General features: G+C 37.5%; 1 protein-coding gene across 4 annotated transcripts in view; it reads right to left on the reverse strand.

Annotated features, from left to right (window-relative positions):
- The window catches only part of LOC120527349 (pikachurin), a 272936-nt gene that overhangs the window by 81658 nt on the left and 170682 nt on the right, over window positions 1–20596 (reverse strand). For 2 of the 4 annotated variants that reach the window (XM_039750648.1, XM_039750649.1), the window contains exons 8-10: window positions 18020–18088; window positions 10110–10225; window positions 8785–9112 (exon numbers count right to left, since the gene is read on the reverse strand). In XM_039750648.1, coding sequence (XP_039606582.1) covers window positions 8785–9112; window positions 10110–10225; window positions 18020–18088 — 513 coding nt within the window. The remainder of the gene's footprint in view (window positions 1–8784; window positions 9113–10109; window positions 10226–18019; window positions 18089–20596) is intronic. The other 2 variants (XM_039750650.1, XM_039750651.1) reach the window with 1 other exon arrangement.

Consider the following 20596-nt stretch of genomic DNA (forward strand, 5'->3'; position numbering starts at 1 on the left):
TCTGTTTAACAAAGTTCTTGATTTGAAGATAGTGAAAGAAATGTGTAGCTGGAATGTTAAATTTGGAATGTAATTGTTCACAGGATGCAAAGACGTTGTCTATATAAAGATCTCTAAGCAAATTAATTCCAAATTTTTTCCAGATATTAAAAACTGCGTATGTTTGTGAAGGTTGAAAGAGGTGGTTCTCTTGCAGGGGTGCCACAGATAGAAGCTTCTCCGTCTTAAAATGCTTTCTACATTGGTTCCAGATTTTAAGTTAGTGGAGCACAATTGGGTTATTAGTGTATTGCCGATAACGTGCGTTTATTGGAGCACAGAGCAAGGAATACAAAGAAGTACTGCAGGATTTTACTTCTATTGCGGTCCAAGCCTGTGTATGCTCTTCTATTTGTGTCCAGGTTCTTATCGCCTGTATATTTGATGCCCAGTAATAAAACTGGAAGTTAGGTAGAGCCATGCCGCCTTCTGCCGTTTGTCTTTGTAGGGTCGCTCTTCTGATACGTGGATGTTTTGAATTCCAAATAAATGAGATTACTGTTGAATTGAATTGCCTAAAGAATGATTTATTAATGTATATTGGAATGTTTTGAAATAAAAAAAGGAGCTTAGGAAGAATATTCATCTTAACAGTTGTGAACGTTAGGGGGCGCTCTCGCTCCCTTGAACCCCTGTCCACGACTCCAGACACCAGATAAAAGTCCTCAAGTTGACTTTATTTTCTTGCCACAGTGCACAAAGCACACTCTCCTCCACAATACTCATAAAACTCACAATAATAAACAAATAAACCAATCCTCCACTCCCAGACGCGTTGCCCTCCTACCACCCAGCTCAGCTCGTTGTCTGGGAGTTCCCATAGTCCTTTTATAATCCCTGACCCGGAAGTGTTTCTGCCCAATAGTCCACAAGTCCTTTTCCCTTCCGGGTCAGGGTAAATCGTCCCTTTCTTCAACCCGGAAGTCCGTCGCTCTTCCTGTGACGAACCTCCGGGTCATAGGGCACGAAGAAGCCCTCGGTCCTCCCTGCAGCTCCCTCCTGTGGCCCCCACGGCATCCAGCAGGGCTTTGCATAAAAACTCCAATGTCCATGATGCCCTGCTGGTCTTCTGGGGACCTCCACGCTGCAAGGAGGGCTCCACCTGGCGGCTTGGGGGTATTGGCCAGGATAAATGGCCGGCCATCCATTACACAGTGTTAATTCTTCCAGCTAGTGTGAGATGAAGGGTTGACCATCTATGCAAGTCTTTTTTAATTTTATCCATGCAGACGGAGAAATTTTGTTGATAAAGAGCTTTATGTTTACTTGTGATGTTTACCCCGAGGTATTTAAACTGTTCTGCAATAATAAAAGGTAGGGTGTCTAATCTAATATTATATGTTTGAGAATTCACTGGAAAGAGTACACTTTTATTCCTCCTGACAAAAATGTTAGATGTTCTTTGTAGTTTTGAGGTTACTGAACATAGATTTTGAGAGTTGAAGGTTTCATAGGAAAAAAACACTATTTTAGAGAAATAAATTATTTATTTTTAAAATCAATTATTTTAACTTGGGGGGAAAAATACAAATTACACATATATTAAAAATAATAAAAATAAAAGAATCTATCAGAGAGTTGAGGTGCTACTGAACCTCAGGAATGAAATTCAGGGTTAAGCTCACTAGCAAGATTTCTCTACTCCTATCACAAATGTGTAATCCCTGGAACTTTACAGTAGTTGTCTCATTAAAGAAGGGGTGTGTATCTTGTACTGTTTGCTGACCTGCTATTTGGTCAAGATTATGGATGGATCAACGCAACTTTGCAATTTTCTGTGAAAATCATTTAAACAACAAAATTCTCTCTTCTGGACAATAAAAAGTTATCTTCTAACCTACAAAAAAACAAATTCCTCTCTATTCTGAAGAAATAAGATGAATACTGATTAAGAGCAAACAATGTGCAACATCCACCTGAACTAACATTAAGAATAAGAAAGACTAGTATTTATATTTCAGATAATAATCTGAGCATGAAAAATACATACACCATAAAACAATCATAACTTATTTTTTCAAAACTGTGTTTTTAACTGTATCTGAAATCTCATGAAGACGGTTTGTGGTAGAGAAAATCCAATGCTCACCTAAATCTATAAAGTACATCAGTTTTTTGTGCAGAAGGATTTTGGTGCTGACCAGTGTAATTAAGTTTCAGTTGGCTAATATAGTATACACAAAGCAAAAAAGACACGCTCAAAATGTAATTAGTTCCATTGCCAATACTATACTGAGATGTCCAGCCTATATACAGTAGGCCGGATTCCATAACTATTGTTTGGCGAAGTATCGTTAACCTAAAAGCAAAAAAACTGTAAATAATTGTGACATATTCCAGAAAGATGTGTATTTTTCAAGAAAGATAATGCCATCCCAGCTGGAGTTGATCCTTTCAGTTATCTTGAAGCATGAAAATAAAATTGCCTGTCTGGTTAATAATTGTACCATCCACATTACAGTCCTGTAGTCTTAATCTGCAGGCTACTTCTTCATCTTCTTCATCCTGCCCTCTTCAAATTTTCCTACTTTTCTGTGGGGCTGGTGTGGTAAATCAACTTTCTCCATACATCTCAATCAGGCACCTCCATGCCAGTCAAGCCCTTTTCTTTCAGATCTTCCTTCACTTTACTCATCCACCTGTTCTTTGGCCTCCCTTGCTTTCTCTTCACCTGTAGTTCCATTCCCATCACTCTTTTGCTCACGTATTCATTGTCTCTCCTCATCACATGTCCATACCATATGATCTTTCCCACTTTTGTTGTATCCCTGACTGATTCTTGTCTTATTCTGTCGTTTTTTGTAACTCCACACGTTCATCTCAACATTCTCACTTCTGCCACATCTACCTTCTTCTCCTGAGCTCCCTTTACCACTCATGTTTCGGCTCCATACGTCATTGCTGGCCTTATCACTGTCTTAAAAAGCTTTACTTATTATCTACCTATATCTTTCCATTGATTGCTTGCCAAAAACATATGAAGTAGAATCTCATCTTTTACAGCAGAATAAATTATAAACAAAAACTTCAGCCAACCAATGCAAATTTAGAGAAGACCTCAACCTAACATAAAAACAGGTTATTATTAAAACACATTTTAAAAATAAACCCAGCTCCTTGTATAACAAACCACATAAAATATTTGCTGAAAAAGTTTGTAAAGCAATTAATGTTATTCTAGTTAATGAAGTTATTGTATGCATAGTGCAAGACCAAACTCAGTATACTTGGCTTAGTAATACAGACAAGGCCAGACAAGTGTTTTTTATTTTTCCATAATTATGTAATACCAGCCAGGAAATTTTTAATTATGGTATATCTATTACTTTATGTGCCAATGACTTGCCATAAGAAAACAGCAAATAGCAAGTTCCCTTACAGTACATGCAGTAGGTTAATAAGATCCTTATGAGACCCCCAATCAGAAATCAGTTCAGCAGGACTGAGCCCACTGACTTGACCCAATGTGTCAAGAGGGTCAAAAAAAATAACATGGGGAAGATGATCAGAGTAACTGTGTTCATTGTGCAGGCCAGCTCCAATAAAAAAGAATGATATATTATTTGGTAAAAAGAAATCATTGTCTAACTTTTTGTGAACTACAAACAAAAGCTTTTATTTAACTATTTAAACCAGAAAAATGCATATAACATTTCCATTGTATACCAAGACAATGATGTCTCTCAGGCAGCTTTGAGCTGAAACTAAGTAAGTACAATTAATGGACCACTTTATACTGACGCTTGAATGGAAGAAGAACAGATCCAAGTTTCATACATGTACATACCAGCTTGCTATTAGGGTAATTCTGGAAATATGAATATATTTAGGGGTTAATGCTTAATTTGAGAGATGAGCTATTAAAATAGTAATAAAAATATGTTTTTACATATATCACACTTTTTAAAAATGAATGCTAACAAAGTCCTGCACAACAACAATAATAAAACAATCATATACTTTAAACAAAAGATAAAACAAATTACTTATTAATTTTAATTTTAAAATTGCAATAGTACTGCAATAGACTTTTTATTTCACTGTACTGTATATCTTTGTTAATATATCCAGGTATTTAGAACGTTCTTCAAACTTGCTTACTCATTTGTACCATGCGTTTGATTTCCTTATGATGAAAACAGCATTGGTCAGTAAAGTAATCTGCTCATAGTACCTCAAGATGTTGCATATTTAATTCAAATCTCACTCTCCCTTATTTATCACTATATGAACCTACATATAAAAGGATAAAGATAACATTTGCATATAGATAAAAGGATTTTTTATCTGATCCTGTATATGTGCTTTTAATTGTCAGTAATACAGTCAATCCTCAATATAATGAGTTTAACTTTTGCAATTTAAAGCAATCAAATGATTTTATTTGCACCCTCATTTTTACTTTTGCATTGGCAACCACACATATTCACAGGATTTGCAACCATGCACAGTAGAGAAAAAATGAGAGGCACAATGCACAGACGTTTGGGGAGTAGCTCGCATTCTACTAGGTACTTCAATTGTCCACTCTACCATTGTACAGTAAAGTACCCCCCATGTATTAATTTTATCTTGCATTAATGCCCCCAAAGTGTAGTGCAAGTCTTTTTTAGCTCTAAGCCCGAGTGTACAAAGTCTGTGCTGTGGTTTAGTGAGAAAATAAAGGTGGTCAATAAACCTTCTCGCTGGAATGACGACAGATGCTTTTGGCTAAAATCAGTAGGCTATAGACATTGAGGCTGCCAATTCCATCATCGATCAAAGCCTCAAGGTTAGACACCAACTCGCCTCTGCTTTGTTCCTGTACAAAATATAGGACCCTTAAGGATCTCAAACACGAAGCAGAAGTGGCTGATTGATTATTTCCAGCCGGTGCACCCTTCACAATCTCAGTGATAATGCCATTATCATTGGAATTTACAACTTTCTATGGTGTAGCGGGTGTAGTAACACAGTCTGTTCCAAATCTACTTTAGGACGGACAGAGGGGCTTTAAGTAATCAACAGAAGTTGGGACACCTGTGCAACCCTGCAAGGTGTAATTTACTGTAATTGCAGCAGAACATCTGTAGGTTGTAACCTATTACTTGTTCCTTGAAGAAGGCCCATTTGTAATAATCTGAAATGTCCACTGTTTCAGTTTTTGCTAACCTAAACTTTAAATTTGAACCTCTGGCAGTTTACTGCTTATCTTTTCATCATTTTAGGTCATTCATTGCATTTCAACTGATTAAATGTGAAGAAAAACTAGAAAAACTTTTGACCGGTAGTGTACATATATGTACAATGTAAAGAATATAGAAAAAAACTTGGATTTGAGTGTCGAAAGCCAAATCAGATGCCTGTTCAGAAAAAAAAACTGTTCTTGTACAGAAGGATTCCCAATTCCAAATTGATCGCAGTTATAAACTTTACTTTGTTTTATAAAACTATGGAAAGATAGCAAAAATATTGAAAATGTCAACACTAGCATACTCAACATTGGATGGGTTTTCTTTGTTGAACAACGTGACTTTGTAAGTGTGGGGCGATGTTTACATATAAAGCATGGTTTTAAGCAGCATACATTTTATTTAGATTTACAGATAAATAAAAGACTTGATTCCTTTTAACCTTGTACACTTGTCAAGGTGAGAAAAATACTGTGAGGTTAACTTGGACATTCTTTAAATACATAACAAACCCCTTAATCCAAATGGGGCTGGAATCTGTCACAACATATTACTAGGGGAACAGCACCGGACATATGAGGACTCACTCATGCGCACACTCACATAAGGCCATTTGGGACTTGACAATTAACGTAATTAGCTCATCTTTGGGACTGTGAAAGGAAACTCAATGGGAGAATGTGGGCAAAAATCAGAGCTGGAATCCAAAGCACCACTGTGCTGCCCACAGTTAAATGCATAAAGAGGATTCTACAAGTATTCAGACTTCTTTGCTTTCTGCAAACTTTTATTGTGTTGTGGATTACAAAATTGTTTCTAAAACTTTATTGCAGTCTACCTGAGGCAATAGTAAATTGAAAATAAAGGCACACACGTCTATATAAGTTCCTACATTTCAAACTTCTTATCTGAACAAAAATTTAGCAATGAAGTGTAAGGAACTCTCTTTAGATCTCTGTGGTCAAACTGTCATATGATATACATCAGGGCAAAGTTATAAAACCACTTCTAAAGATTTCAGTGTCCCCTGGAACACAGTGGCCTAAATAATTGTGAAATGGATTAAGTCTGGAATTACTAGGACTCTTCCCAGACTTAGCTGTCACATCAACCATGCAAGAAGGGCCTTAATGAGGGAGGTGACCAAGAACACAACTGTCACTCTAACAGAGGTGGATGCAGAGGTCTTCTGCTGTGATGTGTGAACCCACTAGAAGGATGACCACTTCAGCAGCACTCCATCAAGCAGGTGTTTATGGTACAGTAGCTAACTTCCACTTGGAGTTTGCCAACCAACATTTAAAATACTCTGAGAACACAAGGAAAAAGATTCTCTGGTCTGATGAGACACAGATTGACCTATTTGGGCAGAACTCAAAGTACTCTGTCTGCTCATCACCTACCTAATATTATCCACACTGTGAAGCATAGCAATGACAGCAGCAACAGTCACGGGCAGACTTGACAGATCTGAGGGAAGGATGAAATCGGCCAAATTCAGAGAGATGTTGAAGAAAATATGCGTGTGCATGTGGCCACAGACAGGGATGACAGCTTACCTTTGAGCACAACAGTGATCCAAGCATACAACCATGACAATGCTGGAGTGGCTTCAGGACAAGTCTCTGACTGTCCTCGAGTGGTCCAGCTAAAGTCTAAACCTCCCCAGAACATGTGTGGAGAGACCAGAAGATGGCAGTTTACAGAAACTTCCCATCTGATCTAAAAGAGCTTGAGAAGATCTGCCAGGAAGAATGGGATAAAGTGGCCAAATCCAGTTGTAAAAAGGTTTTTGGGACTTAATTAAGAAAACTCAAAGCTGCCAAAGGGGTTTCTACAAAGTACTGAATTAAGAGTCTGAAAACATATACGAATGAAAGGTTTTAGTTTATGATTTAAAAAACTTTGCACACCTTTCTGAACACAAGTTTTCAATTTGAGTTATTGCATGTAGACTGATGGGCAAAAATGGCACATTTCACCATTTAAAATTAAATCTACAGCATAATAAAGTGTGCATAAAGTGAAAGGGTCTGAATACTTTCTGAATCCACATTATTACTCATAATGCATATGAATCAAGCAGATACAAATGCCTCTAATGAAAATCAAGCAATGTAATTTAACCAAAGGATTGCATACCTCCATAAAATAAAGAAAATGAAGTAGGAATCACTATACAAAGTTCAAATACAAGAAAGTATTTAAGACCAAATGAACATTTTAGGAAAATGCAGTTTCCATAGATGTATGTGTGAAATTGAAATAATTGCCATCATTTTGTAATGCACCTCAGTGATTCTGTAAGGGAATAAACAAGGTGAGAAAATAAATCGTGTAATACAGTCAATGCATTTTAAATTCTGCATCCGGTAATCTCATGAGCTGAAGTATAATGACAACAAACAATTTTGTGTTTTTCATAAGCTACCAAGTCCCAAGGCAAATTTGTTTGGTAATTTCGAGATAATGATTGTTTTGCCTTCTTGTTTGTTTAGCTGGGTAGAATTACTAAGAAAGTGAGGTCCTTTCCTTAAACAGCGTCAAGCGAGGCAGAAAAGCAGCAGTAAGGAAATAGTTGCAGCCTCCCAGGATATGACTTCTGGTAAAGGGAATCGTATATGAATAATGCAATGGAAAAAAAGTCATGAATGACAGATTTGTCTGAGGGTGGATTAATAGATAATTCAATAAGAGCAACATGCTGCTGGAGGGAAGGTCACCACTCCGTGGTAGCACTGAGGCTGCATTAAATGAAAGGCTGAACAAATGAAACCCTCACCCCCTGCTGTGAAACATACTATTGATCTGCTCGTTTTATTGATGAATGCACAGGCCATAAACATTTACTGCAGATGTCACGGTCCAGAAGACAGAGCTAAAATTATTGGAGTGCCATGTTTTTAGGAAACTTTGATCCACAGAAGAAATGATTGACCACAGAGCAAAGAGAGATGAAGAAGCAATTTGGCACTTAGTGTTTGGCTCTGTGCGCACTTACATAGGGAAGGGGGGCATGAAAATTAAGTTAGAAAAAGTGAGGAACTGCAATTGAACTTGTACTTTAAAAAAAAAAGAATAAATAATGTTTTTATTTATGTGCAGTTTGTTATCAGCAGTCAAATGAAGTAAATTGCCTTGCCATGCACAATACAGATGCTTTGCCTTGCGTTTATTTAAAATAAAATTGATATTAAGGCTTGATCTTTCACAGACATTTGCAATTTGGTTTCTATACACACGTTTTCAATAATAAGTGGGCAGACATAAAAGTTAATATTTCAAAAAAATGTATGACTAAAAACTACTCAAATCTACAAACATGTGCAGTTGTCTGAAAGGCACACAACAGTTTCAAATAACAGTGCCTTTTAAACCTCAAGGTTTATACTGCATATTGTAAAATTGTTTTGCTTAGGCATACCAGTCATGATTTTCAGATGTTTTCTTTTTTTGAACAATAATATAATGAAACGCAGACCATTTCAGAATTAATCCATGTAGCTTAATGCAGTTCACGTTCCTTAGAATGCAGAGGCAACTCCATAATACAATCCAAACACATCCTGCTTACCTGAGGAGCAAGAGCTTCCACCTTTTCCCAGGTTGCAGTGGCATCGAGATCCACCGCGTTCGTAGTCATTGACACAGAAGCTATCAGCAGGGCAGATTGTTTCATCACATGGCAGGTCGTACAAGATGGGAGAAAAAAGGATCTTAGCAGTTGTGGGCCGTACTGTGGTGAGGACAAAACCAGTGCCAGAGCTGGTGGTGCTTGGTGTAGTCACAGGCATAGAAGAGCTGGTGGTGAGGACCAGTCGTGTTCGTTCTGAATTAATGGATGGACTTTTCCTAGACTGAAAGCGCTTGTTTTCAGCTCTCACAGAGGGAAATGATTTCAGCTGGGAGTGCATTAACAAAAAAAACAAAACAATAAAAAAGGTACATATACACTCTTAAAAATTAAAAGTTTTCAAAACAATTTTTTCAAATACAGATCTGTTTTTCTACAGCTGTTATAAAAATTATTAAACAATACTATTATTGCATCTGTGTTCAGTAATGCAGCTGACACAGAGGACGCAAACAGGTCCATGTTTATTCCTGTTACTAATTTATATTTACGTTTATTTGCTTAGCAGATGTGCTTATCCAAAGTGTCTTACAAAAGACGTCAACATAACTGTCCAGGGACTGTTTAGGAACAAGAGTTATAGGGCAGGTTACAAAAGTGATCATCACCAGTGAAGAGCTCAGAACAAAATACAAGCGCGGAACAATTTTTAGGTGACAAAACCTAACAAAGCTATATCAGTTTGGCAGAAATTCACCAAACATGAGAGTTTTCAAATACTTCTTAAACACAGTCAGCAGTGTGAATGGAGGTGGGTAGCTCGTTCCACCAGCTAAAAGCTACACATGAAGAGTCTACATTGAGATTTTAAGTTAATATGTGCTGCTACAGGGAGCCAATGAAGTGATCTGAAAACAGGAGTGGCATGTGCCCGGCTTGGCTGGTGGAACACCAGACGTGCTGCTGCATTTTGTACCATCTGCTTGGTGACACATTCTGGTACCCCTGTCAGCAGAGAGTTGCACTAGTCCAGCTGTGAAAAGACCAAAACCTGGACCACGAGTTGTCCTGCATACTCTGTCAGATACAGTCTGATCTAATGGATGATGTATGGAGCTTTTTGGGTTGAATGGCCTGTTCTCATCAAAACTGGTCTAACATTTTAATTTTTCCCAAAGTGCTATTCTGCACCAATCACTTTACTGTTATAATTGGTAAGTCACTGTACAAAAAAAAAAAACCAGTAAATATGAATGTGTGGGTAAAGTAATTGATTCTTCTTAAAAGTGACAAACTTAAAGGATGGCAACACCTGGAGACATTACCTCTTCCATGAAGACATCATAGTCTGAATCATCAATCTCAAAACCATCTTCATTGCTGATTTTAGTTTCAGCGATATACCGTTGTCCATAGTGTCCGCTGCCTGCCTCATCAGTGCCTGGAAGATGAAGTTGTCAGAAGTGATTACTGCTCGATATATCATATTGGTTTATGAAGAGTTATTAGGAGTGAAGCATCTCATGCTCTGAATGCGAAGTTCACAAAAAGACACAACACATTTTTTGATTTATGACCGCAGAATAACTTTGACTGCGAAAGCTTATAAGTGATGTAGCTGAATTTTGGACTACTTTCTGACGTGCAGTGTTCTACCTACTGTGAACAACAGGAGAATTTTGAAATAAAAAAACTTTTACATTGTAAGAACTGCTCAAAAATGAGATGATATATTTTTGTAAGAACTGCTCCAGAATGACATAATGACATAAATTCTGAGAAATATATCGGCAGAATTCCAAATCAATCCACATACTTTTGCAGTATGCTGACTTATAAAAAGAGAATTTGAAAAATATCATTAAAAAGTATCATGAACAATTGATCATGGGGTTCAGAATGCACCAGTTGTCCTCCTTTGCTTATTTCGCTTGCCAACACCCAGGCCTAGTACAGTCACTAAATCCTCCAGTGCTTTGGTCTCTGTGGCCTCTGGCATATCATTAGAGATTTTCAAGTGATCTGCTGTTCTGCTTTTCAAAAAGGTATGAAAGTGATTTATATTTTTTATAATTCATACAGTATATTTTAATAGTTTACAACAGTATTCTATTGAACTCTAAAATGATTTCTTTAAAAATATTAATGATTTTTGCATTGGGTAGCTGAGTAACTGTTATAAATTAGTAAGACAGACCTAGCTAGAGAATGAAATAAAATATTCAAGCTACAAAATGTGAAGCAGAGAATTTGGTTCCCTAGTGGGAGACACACAATAACTAACAGTACTTTGTTTAATGCAGTGCATTGTTTGTGTGTTTATGTGTTTAGTTTGACAGTTACGTTGGCATGTTTTGTATCCTAATACAATAATACAATGAGAGTTGGATATTTTAGACACAAAACTGGGTTGTTTCTCCTTTACCGCCTTGTGGCTCATGTTGACCAGTGTTCATACTCCACACTACTATTATATGTGCTGCTGAGGTAAAAAAGGCTACCTCATACCCTGCAACTCCTGACAGAAACTTATCTTATGTTCTTTTTAAAGACGCCTTTCTAAGACCACAGTAGTCCTTTTACATTTAGCACAAGATCAATGCTTTACAACAAATGACTTAAGTATTTTAGTCATAATTTCTAATGTTTTGTTTTAAAATGTAGTAGGTAACAATGTACCATGCCGCACAAACGTTGCAATATTAAAAGTTTCCCTTTGTGTACTGCCTCCTGTAAGTGAGAAATAAAACAGACATTTAAGATATGCTAGGAGGTTTTTCTTTAAACGTAACAACATTAGAAGTTTTACAAATGAGAGAAGAGCATTCAGTTCATGAAAGTTGTTTGGTAAGTTTACTTACATTCAATATGCAGTCAATAGCACCATAAATGGACGTGGGTTTTATTGCACTTGGAACATAAATAAAACCGTTAATGTATGCAACATATGACAAAAATTGTTTATAGTACTGACACAGGCCTTGGTAAATGATATCATAAACTCATAGGCAAAAAAATGTGCTACATATTGTACAAAAATATTGCTTACACCGTTAAGTTGAAGTACTCCATGCAACATGCTGAGACAGCTTTTTTTGCATTTCAGATTGCACTCTTTAGCTCTGAAGCCGAATCTCTAGGCCAGCGTTTCTCAACCTTTAAGTATTTGCGACCCGAGTTTTCATAACAGTTTTAATCGCGCCCCTCCTAACGTTTTTTTGAAAGGAGCCCACTAATACCAATTTGTTCTTTTTTAATTAATGATATATCATAGATGCATATTTTATTATACCTACTTAACTTTTATTGACATTTATCTAACTTTATATTTATTTTTCTAGTATCAGAATGTAGTTTAAGTTAATTTGTTTTGGTTTCAGTAGATGTATTTTTCATATTTTTGATTCTTGTTTTCTTTTTTTCACATCTTCCTGCCCCCCTTTTTGTTACTTCGCGCCCCCCTAGGGGGGCCCGCCCCACAGTTTGAGAACCACTGCTCTAGGCTACAAGTCCAAATTGCCTTCTCTGAGAAACTCACTTTGAATGCATAAAGTTCTCAGTTTCCACTGCACATAACAAAACAAAATGGAAGCCCATCATTCCTAAAGAAGTTCTGATGTAAGACAGACTGGTCTTGCCAAGAAAAAGACAGAATTGTCAGAGCTGACTGGGTGATTGCACTATCAGCTCTGCCAGCCTTTGAAAGGTTTGGTCTGAATGTAGAAGATACAGTACTGTGCAAATGTCGCAGGCCATCCAAGAAAATTATTTTTAAAGCTACCTACCCGGGCAGTAAGTATTTATAAAATATTATATAACTTTAAAATAACAACAGATAAGAATGACTACAATACAAAGTAATAAAAATATCTTATGTTTTTAAAAGAAATTCCGAATTTTGTTTGACCTCTCCTGAAATGCAATTCTGAACCAATCTGCTTTGGTTCCCCTCTGTGTAGTTTTTACAAGTAGTCTTTGTGGTAAATTCTTCCACGGTTCTTGCTGGACTTGCCATAAACTCTTGTTTTGATGTTGCCAACTTTTTCTTCTTTTCCTTGTCCAAGTAATCCCACGCAGCTTCATTTATTTTGAGGCTGTGAGTGCTGAGTAGGCCAGTCTAATATTTTTAGTGTTTCATCTTAAGGCATCCATTCCAAGCACTTTATGTCTTAATTGTGTTCACAATCTGTATGAGGTTATTAACATTGAATTTATTTTCTCAGCAGTCATCATTCCATTAGTTTTGACTAAATTCTTTCAACCTGAGGTCTCCAATTCTAGTCCTACAGCACTACTGTGGCTGCAGGTTTTCATTCTAACCCTTTCCTTAATTAGTAACTGGTTTTACTGCTATTTAACTTTTTGCTTTAGTGTTAATTGACAAGCTATATAAAACTCAGACACCTCAAATATTTCATTTTCTTTAATTAGCAGCCAAACAATACTGAGACACAGAACAAGCCAAAACATGACCAGCAACCTGTGTCCATCATACAATATCGGATAGTAAAGAAAGGTGACAGTCTCAATAATATTGTTCTGCTCAGGTCCACAAAACATTTTGACAGTGTTTATAGAAAAAAGATGATCAATAGTTTTTTTTAAACATCTGTTGGTCATAATGAGATCACCAACAGGCCATGGAAATAAATAACAAGTTTAATTACCAGGAAGAATCAGTTTCTAATTAATAAACTATTTGGAGTAGAATTAGTTAGAGTTTGAGGCCCCAAGTTAGCAGGTCATCTGTTGGCTTACTTCATGTCTTGTTGCTGTTTTTTGTGCAGTTTATGGAAAAAATGAAGCAATTCAGGGACTGAAAGGACTGAATCGTAAAAAAACAAGTCAATTAAAATGAAGGGAAGTTAATTAGCAGCAAAAACCTGTCCCTAATTAAGAAAAGGGTTTGAATGAAAACCTGCAGTCACAGAAGCACTTCAGGACCGGAGTTAGAGACCCCTGCCCTATACTCTTACCTGAATTGTAATGTTTATGACAACACTGATCTAATGAATTTAATTTCTGGAATTTGTGTGAGTTTATTTCAACCCTTTTTATTAATTCTATCATTATTCTCCTGGTGACATTTTGTGTTTTGTTCTTTGTATGTTTGCCAAAATTTTGCGACTATCCTTACATGGCCATATTATTTTCAGTTGTTATGCCTGTTGACAGTGGCATGTTATGTCACAACTAGTGATTAGTGAAGCAGACAAGTTTCAATTCTTGCAATTTTGTGATTATAAGATTTTTTTGGAATGGAAAATAATGAATATTGCTCCTGTCATGAATGCACATAACAGGGGTGTGTTGGAGGCTCTGCAAAGGAGGTGAAATGGAGGACCCAATCACTCGCCACTCATCCTTTTTCCAGCATAGAGCATAGGATAAGTCAACGGAATAAGAATGGCCTTACTACGAAAGTCCCACTTCACCCATTCTCAAAAATCAGAGCCGGCTAGAACTTGATGTTAAACACCCACATCTGATGGAGCCACAATGGCCCACAAAAGCCTCTACTGGAAGCCTCATGCTGAACCATTTAGTTTACGCTATTTTTACATTCTTATATACATAGTATAGCGAAAGTATAGGAATCGTGAAAAAATTCGACGTCAAAATATTGATTCCTGAGTCTGAAAATACCATTTTCGAAATTATGTCTGTCTGTGTTTAAACACGATAACTCGAAAATGCTTTGACCTCGGTCAATAAGAATTTGTACACCTACCTTAAATCAAAAATAAGGAATCTTATCAACTTTTAGGCCACTTCCGGCAACTGGAAGTGATATTTTAACTGAATACTTTCACAAATTTTCAAGTAAACTATGGTTATAATTACAGAGAGCTGATTCTGTATAGATATTTATAATGATAAAAACCAAACAGATATGAAGTTTGAGAAAAATTGCTCAACCGGAGGTAGCATTTTATTTAAACAACCATCCAAATTTTTTGTATCATGGAAATATAAATGTGTACACGATATTAAAAACTGTTTTTAATATAACACATAATCTTTCAATAACTTTTATTCATTTTATTTTCAATTTATACATCATCAGTTTAACAATAACGTGTAAACATTGAACATGCCAGGTAAATATAAAGGTGTAATGGGAATAGCAATCTGCTACATTCCGGTCATGTTTCTGGTAATACATTTATTTTTTAATCTAATTAAATGTAGCTAAATGCAGTTTTACCTATAATAATTTATTGCAACAAATATTATATAATACCATATACTATAACTCTTTTTACTTTGAACATAATCTAGGTAATGCATATGTAATCTTGACAAAATCCCACCACTGTTTTCGACCTCGCTAAATGCAATAATATAATTTTAATATAAAGTTTGATTATAAATAAAAATAAACGATTTTGTGTCAATATTATCAATTAGTTACGATGAGAAACAAAGATTTGATATTTGAGAAATATTGTGAAACTGGAAGTGGTTCTGATGACTTTTTCCTCTGTCTCAATATACAAGAAAGTTGAGGGGAGCACAGTCCTGATTTTTTTTGTTTGTTATCCTTTCCCCACTATTTCTTAGCATCGTTGCTATTTAACAAGGTTCTCTAGGAGTTCCCAACCCATTTACATTTTATTATCATTTACATTTTCTTACATTACATTTTCTTTTACATTTTCACATCCCCTAAAAAATCATTCACACTTTTGTGTGTACCTCTGTTTTTCCTGCCTCTGCGTAACGTAGGTAATGCGCAGCACACCAGTAAAATCGATTCTATTTAGTCAATAACTGGTAATAACTGTGGAGAAGTGACCTTTAAGTATTGTACTTCAGGTGCAGACAGCTATTGGACATCCAATATATTTTTTATCTTCACATTTCATCAAGACGGCTTGATCACCACATCTTAAAAATCCCGTATGGTGTGCTAATGCTCATTGACTATAGCCAGATCGATAATAATGTGTTACCGTAGCCATTTCCATCTCCCCTTGTATTAGCCAAGTATGTGTGGATAACATCCAAGACATCAGGTTATTTGTTAAACTGCACCACTAGCACACCCGGTTCAGCTAAACAAACCTATTAATTTGAATCAGGCCTGCTGGTGTGGAATTTAACAAATCTAAAGAATGGCAGGGGAGTCTCAAGGAGTGACACCTGTGTTTTCTAGCTACTGGGCCTATAAGAAGTATTCAACCCCTTGGTTTTAATGTTAATTAATGTTGAATCACAGTGCTTGCGAATCAGAGTCTAGATCCTTGATCCAATTGAGAATGTGTGGCTGGACTTGAAAAAAGACTGTTCACTCACGATCTCCATACAACCTGACAGAACCTGAGCAGTTATGCAAAGAAGAACGGGACAACGTGCAGTGTCCAGATGTGCAAAACTGATAGAGACCTGTGCATACAGAATCAAGGCTCTCATGGTGCATCGACTAAATACTGACTTGAAGGGGGTGAATTCTTACGTGATCAATTATTTTGAGTTTTATATTTGTAATTAATTTAGATCACTTTACAGAGATCTGTTTTCACTTCGACATTAAAGAGTCTTTTCAGTAGGTTGGTGTCAAGAATCCAAATTAAATCCATATTGATTCAATGTTGTACAACAATAAAATGGGAAAGCTCCCAAAATGGTGAATACTTTTAATAGGTAATGCATCTCACTTGACACCATTATGATTTTGGAATACACAAAGCATAGGTGTTACTTTTTATGGTTGATTGGTGTTTACTCTAATGTTACAGTATATAGAGTTTATGGAGTGTTGCATAGCATTCTCACAAGCAATTACTTAGTACACAGATAACAAGCTTTAAATATCATTTTCTTGCCTGGCCTAATAGTTTTTTTCACAGTACTATATGTGTAAATATTTAAGAAAAAAAGAAGAAGAAGATACTACATTTATATAGCACTTTTCTAGACACTCAAAGTGCTTTACATAGAGAGAGGGGAATCTCTTCAGCCAACACCAATGTGCAGCATCCACCTGAGTGATGTGGCGGCAGCCTTTTTATGTTGGTATGCTCAAGAAACATTAGTTATTAGGTGGTGAAGGGTTGAGAGTGATATTTAGCCAATTAGAGATGGGGGATGATTAGGTGACCAGAATGACTAGCCTGTGACGGGCAGTTTATCCAGGGAAACACTCTGTTCTTTACAAAAGATGCCCAGAAATCTTTTATGACCACAGGGAATCAAAACCTTGATTTTATGTCAGTGTTCCTGTCACTGTAGTAGAGCATTGGGATCCACACACAGACTACAGGATAAACGTCCCCTGTTGGCCTCTCTAAAACCTATTCCAGCAGCAACCCAAGATTTTTCTTAGATGGTCTCCCACCCAAATAAGTACATACTCAGCTTCAGGTGGATTGCTTGTTCTGAACTGTAATTGGTTGGGCCATTGAGTCAATCCATAGTTAAGCTCATGTGAGTCTTTCATTTAATGGTAGATGTTTGCTGTGTCAGAGAAACTTGTCTGTGCAGAAGCTTCGATTCTGTCTAATTCTATTCAACTGTTTGAACTGTAAGCACAGCGTATTAAGGTGAAATGATGAGAAGTGGACTCCAGTTTTATGAAGCCTATCAGATACCTGTTTTGTTAAGGATATTCTTGTAATATTTCAAGTTCCGTCTTTGCTCCTAAAAACGAACATAGCAAAAAAGACGTGGACATGTTTATCTATACTGATATGTTATGCTCAGTGAGTAAAACTCTGCAAATGAAGCTTTATACTGACTGTTCTGTTTGAATTATTTGGCTCAGAGCTTTAATGCAACAAAAGTGCCTCATATTTTAATTACAGAAAGGACAGGTTATGTTTCAAAGATGTTATTTGATAAGATGAATCATGGAGCTGTAACGACAGTCAAGCACTTAATATTGATTTCTTGTTATCTAAAGTACAGTCTGAAGCACATGCTATGCTAGCACTGGCAGAGCCCATGCAATTCCACATAAGATCACATCAGTGAGTTTACTTCATGAAAAAATAAATGAGTCCAGCATGTAATCTGCCTGCCACCACCACCCAATGGGACTCACTTTATTGGGAAATCAATAAACAGTATTATGAATTGTACCTAACGTACGGTCAGAGCTCATGTGATCTTATCTTATTAGACTTGAACTGTCAAACCCAGAGCTTTAAAATTGCAATGGATGGCATAATGATAGTGAGAAGCAGAGAAGGCGGAATGCGAATGGAGATAAATTAGCTCATAGCTCTTGTACCTGCTAATCTGTAACCATACTTTTTGACATCATAGCGGAAACTCCTCACAGTGGATATCCCTCTCACAGCTTGGCAAAAAGAAAAATGGAAGAGGTTATCAATGCTCAGAGGAAATGCACCAAATGAAAAATGTGATCTGTAGCAGCACTGGCTACAGCCTTCAATGTTGCAGCTACTGTACATACAATGGCAGCAAAATAAGTTACTGTTCCCTCTTTAATTTTGTGAAAACCACAATAAAATGAAAACATTTTGAAAGTGAAAAACATGGATTTATCAATCTAAACAAACAGTTATCCATTATTTTAAACCCTCTTCATTCAAATTAGAGTGATGGAAACAGGATTGTTCAATCAATTTAATAAGTAATACATGTATTTATTTTCCTGTAGACTCTTAATGTTATTTTTATTGACATATAAAACAATTATGATAACTGTAATTTAGTACACTGAACTTTTCATATTGGGTGGCACAATTGTTAGCAGTGCTGCCTTATGTATGTGTTCTCCCTGTTTCTGTGTGGATATTCTGGTTTTCCTCCAACATCCCATATACAGTATGTGTTTGTATTGAGTTAATTGGTGATTATAAATGGTGTATTGGTCTCTGTCTTTTACCCTGTGCTGCTGAGTGGTAAGAATTGGGAAAAGTTAGAAGGTTAGAACATTTTTCTGGCTTAAGATAATTTATTTTGGTTTGCTTAGATTTTGTAAGCTTAATTTTCAATATTTTCCAACTACAGAGGGATGACACTCCCCAGCCTCCCTGGAAAAGTCTATTTGGGGGTTCTGGAGAGGAGGGTCCATCAGATAGTTGAACCTCGGATTCAGGAGGAACAGTGTGGTTTTCGTCCTGGTCGCGGAACAGTGGACCAGCTGTACACCCTTAGCAGGGTCCTGGAGGGTGCATGGGAGTTTGCCCAACCAGTCTACATGTGTTTTTTGGAAAAGGCGTTCGACCGTGTCCCTCGGGGAATCCTGTGGGGATGCTCCGGGAGTATGGGGTACCGGACCCCCTGATAAGAGCTGTTCGGTCCCCGTACAACCAGTGTCAGAGCTTAGTCCACATTGCCGGCAGTAAGTCGAACCCGTTTCCAGTGAGAGTTGGACTCCGCCAGGGCTGCCCTTTGTCACCGATTCTGTTCATAACTTTAATGGACAGAATTTCTAGCGCAGCCAGGGTGTTGAGGGGTCCAGTTTGGTGGACTCAGGATTGGGTCACTGCTTTTTGCAGATGATGTTGTCCTGTTTGCTTCATCAGGCCGTGATCTTCAGCTCTCTCTGGATCAGTTCGCAGCTGAGTGTGAAGCGGCTGGGATGGGAATCAGCACCTCCAAGTCTGAGACCATGGTCCTTAGCCGAAAAAGGGTGGAGTGCCCTCTCAGGGTTGGGAGCGAGATCCTGCCCCAAGTGGAGGAGTTCAAGTATCTTGGGGTCTTGTTCACAAGTGAGGGAAGAATGGAGCGTGAGATCAACAGACAGATCGGTGCGGCATCCACAGTGATGCGGGCTCTGCATTGGTCTGTCGTGGTGAAAAAGGAGCAGAGCCGTAAGGCAAAACTCTTAATTTACCAGTCGATCTACGCTCCTACCATCACCTATGGTCATGAGCTATGGGTAATGACCAAAAGAACGAGATCGCGAATACAATTGACTGAAATGAGTTTACTCCACAGGGTGTCTGGGCTTTCCCTTAAAGATAAGGTGAGAAACTCAGTCATCCGGGAGGGGCTCAGAGTAGAGCCGCTGCTCCTCCGCATCGAGAGGAGTCAGATGAGGTGGCTCGGGCATCTGATCAGGGTGCCTCCTGGACGCCTCCCTGGTGAGGTGTTCCGGGCACGTCCAACCGGGAGGAGGCCCCGGGGAAGACCCAGGACACGCTGGAGGGACTATGTCTCCCGGCTGGCCTGGGAACGCCTTGGGATTCTTCCAGAAGAGCTAAAAGAAGTGGCCAAGGAGAGGGAAGTCTGGGCATCTCTGCTCAAGCTGCTACCCCTGCGACCCGACCTCTGATAAGCGGAAGAAGATGGATAACTTTCAAAATGTAATGAGTTTGAATTGTGTTTCTTGGTTTGAGAAGATTTTATTTTTATTTCATTTAAATTTGTAACTTTGTCCCATTTAGCATTTTAGAAGCTGATAATTGTTTATTAGGGGATCTTACCTGGCTTCTAGGGCCCTCTGCCCTGATAACTCACTAATAAATTAGTAGTAGTAGTAGTTTACTTATATAGCATCCTTCACAGACAAACGGTCACAGAGCACTGAACAGCAATATAATACAAGTAAAACAGTTTAAACAAAACATAATCATAACCAATAAAAATTACAGTGTAATACCTGAGCCCCTTTGTCCATGGTACAGATTTGACCAGTAAACAAGTACAGTTAGACAGTTTCAATTTTGACACTCTAGTTTTAACTTACAGTATAGCCTTTTTGTCTCGAATCAGTTAGTGATGTGGTAACCCCACAGTAAGTCAGCAATGCAGCAAACTTTTGTGATTAAAAATGATACAAAATTAGATTGGGTTAATGAGTTTTGTTATCTTGGCAAAATGATGGGCTCCACTG

The sequence above is a fragment of the Polypterus senegalus genome, chromosome 4 (genome assembly GCF_016835505.1).
Source record: "Polypterus senegalus isolate Bchr_013 chromosome 4, ASM1683550v1, whole genome shotgun sequence".
Taxonomy (NCBI): Eukaryota; Metazoa; Chordata; class Cladistia; order Polypteriformes; family Polypteridae; genus Polypterus; species Polypterus senegalus.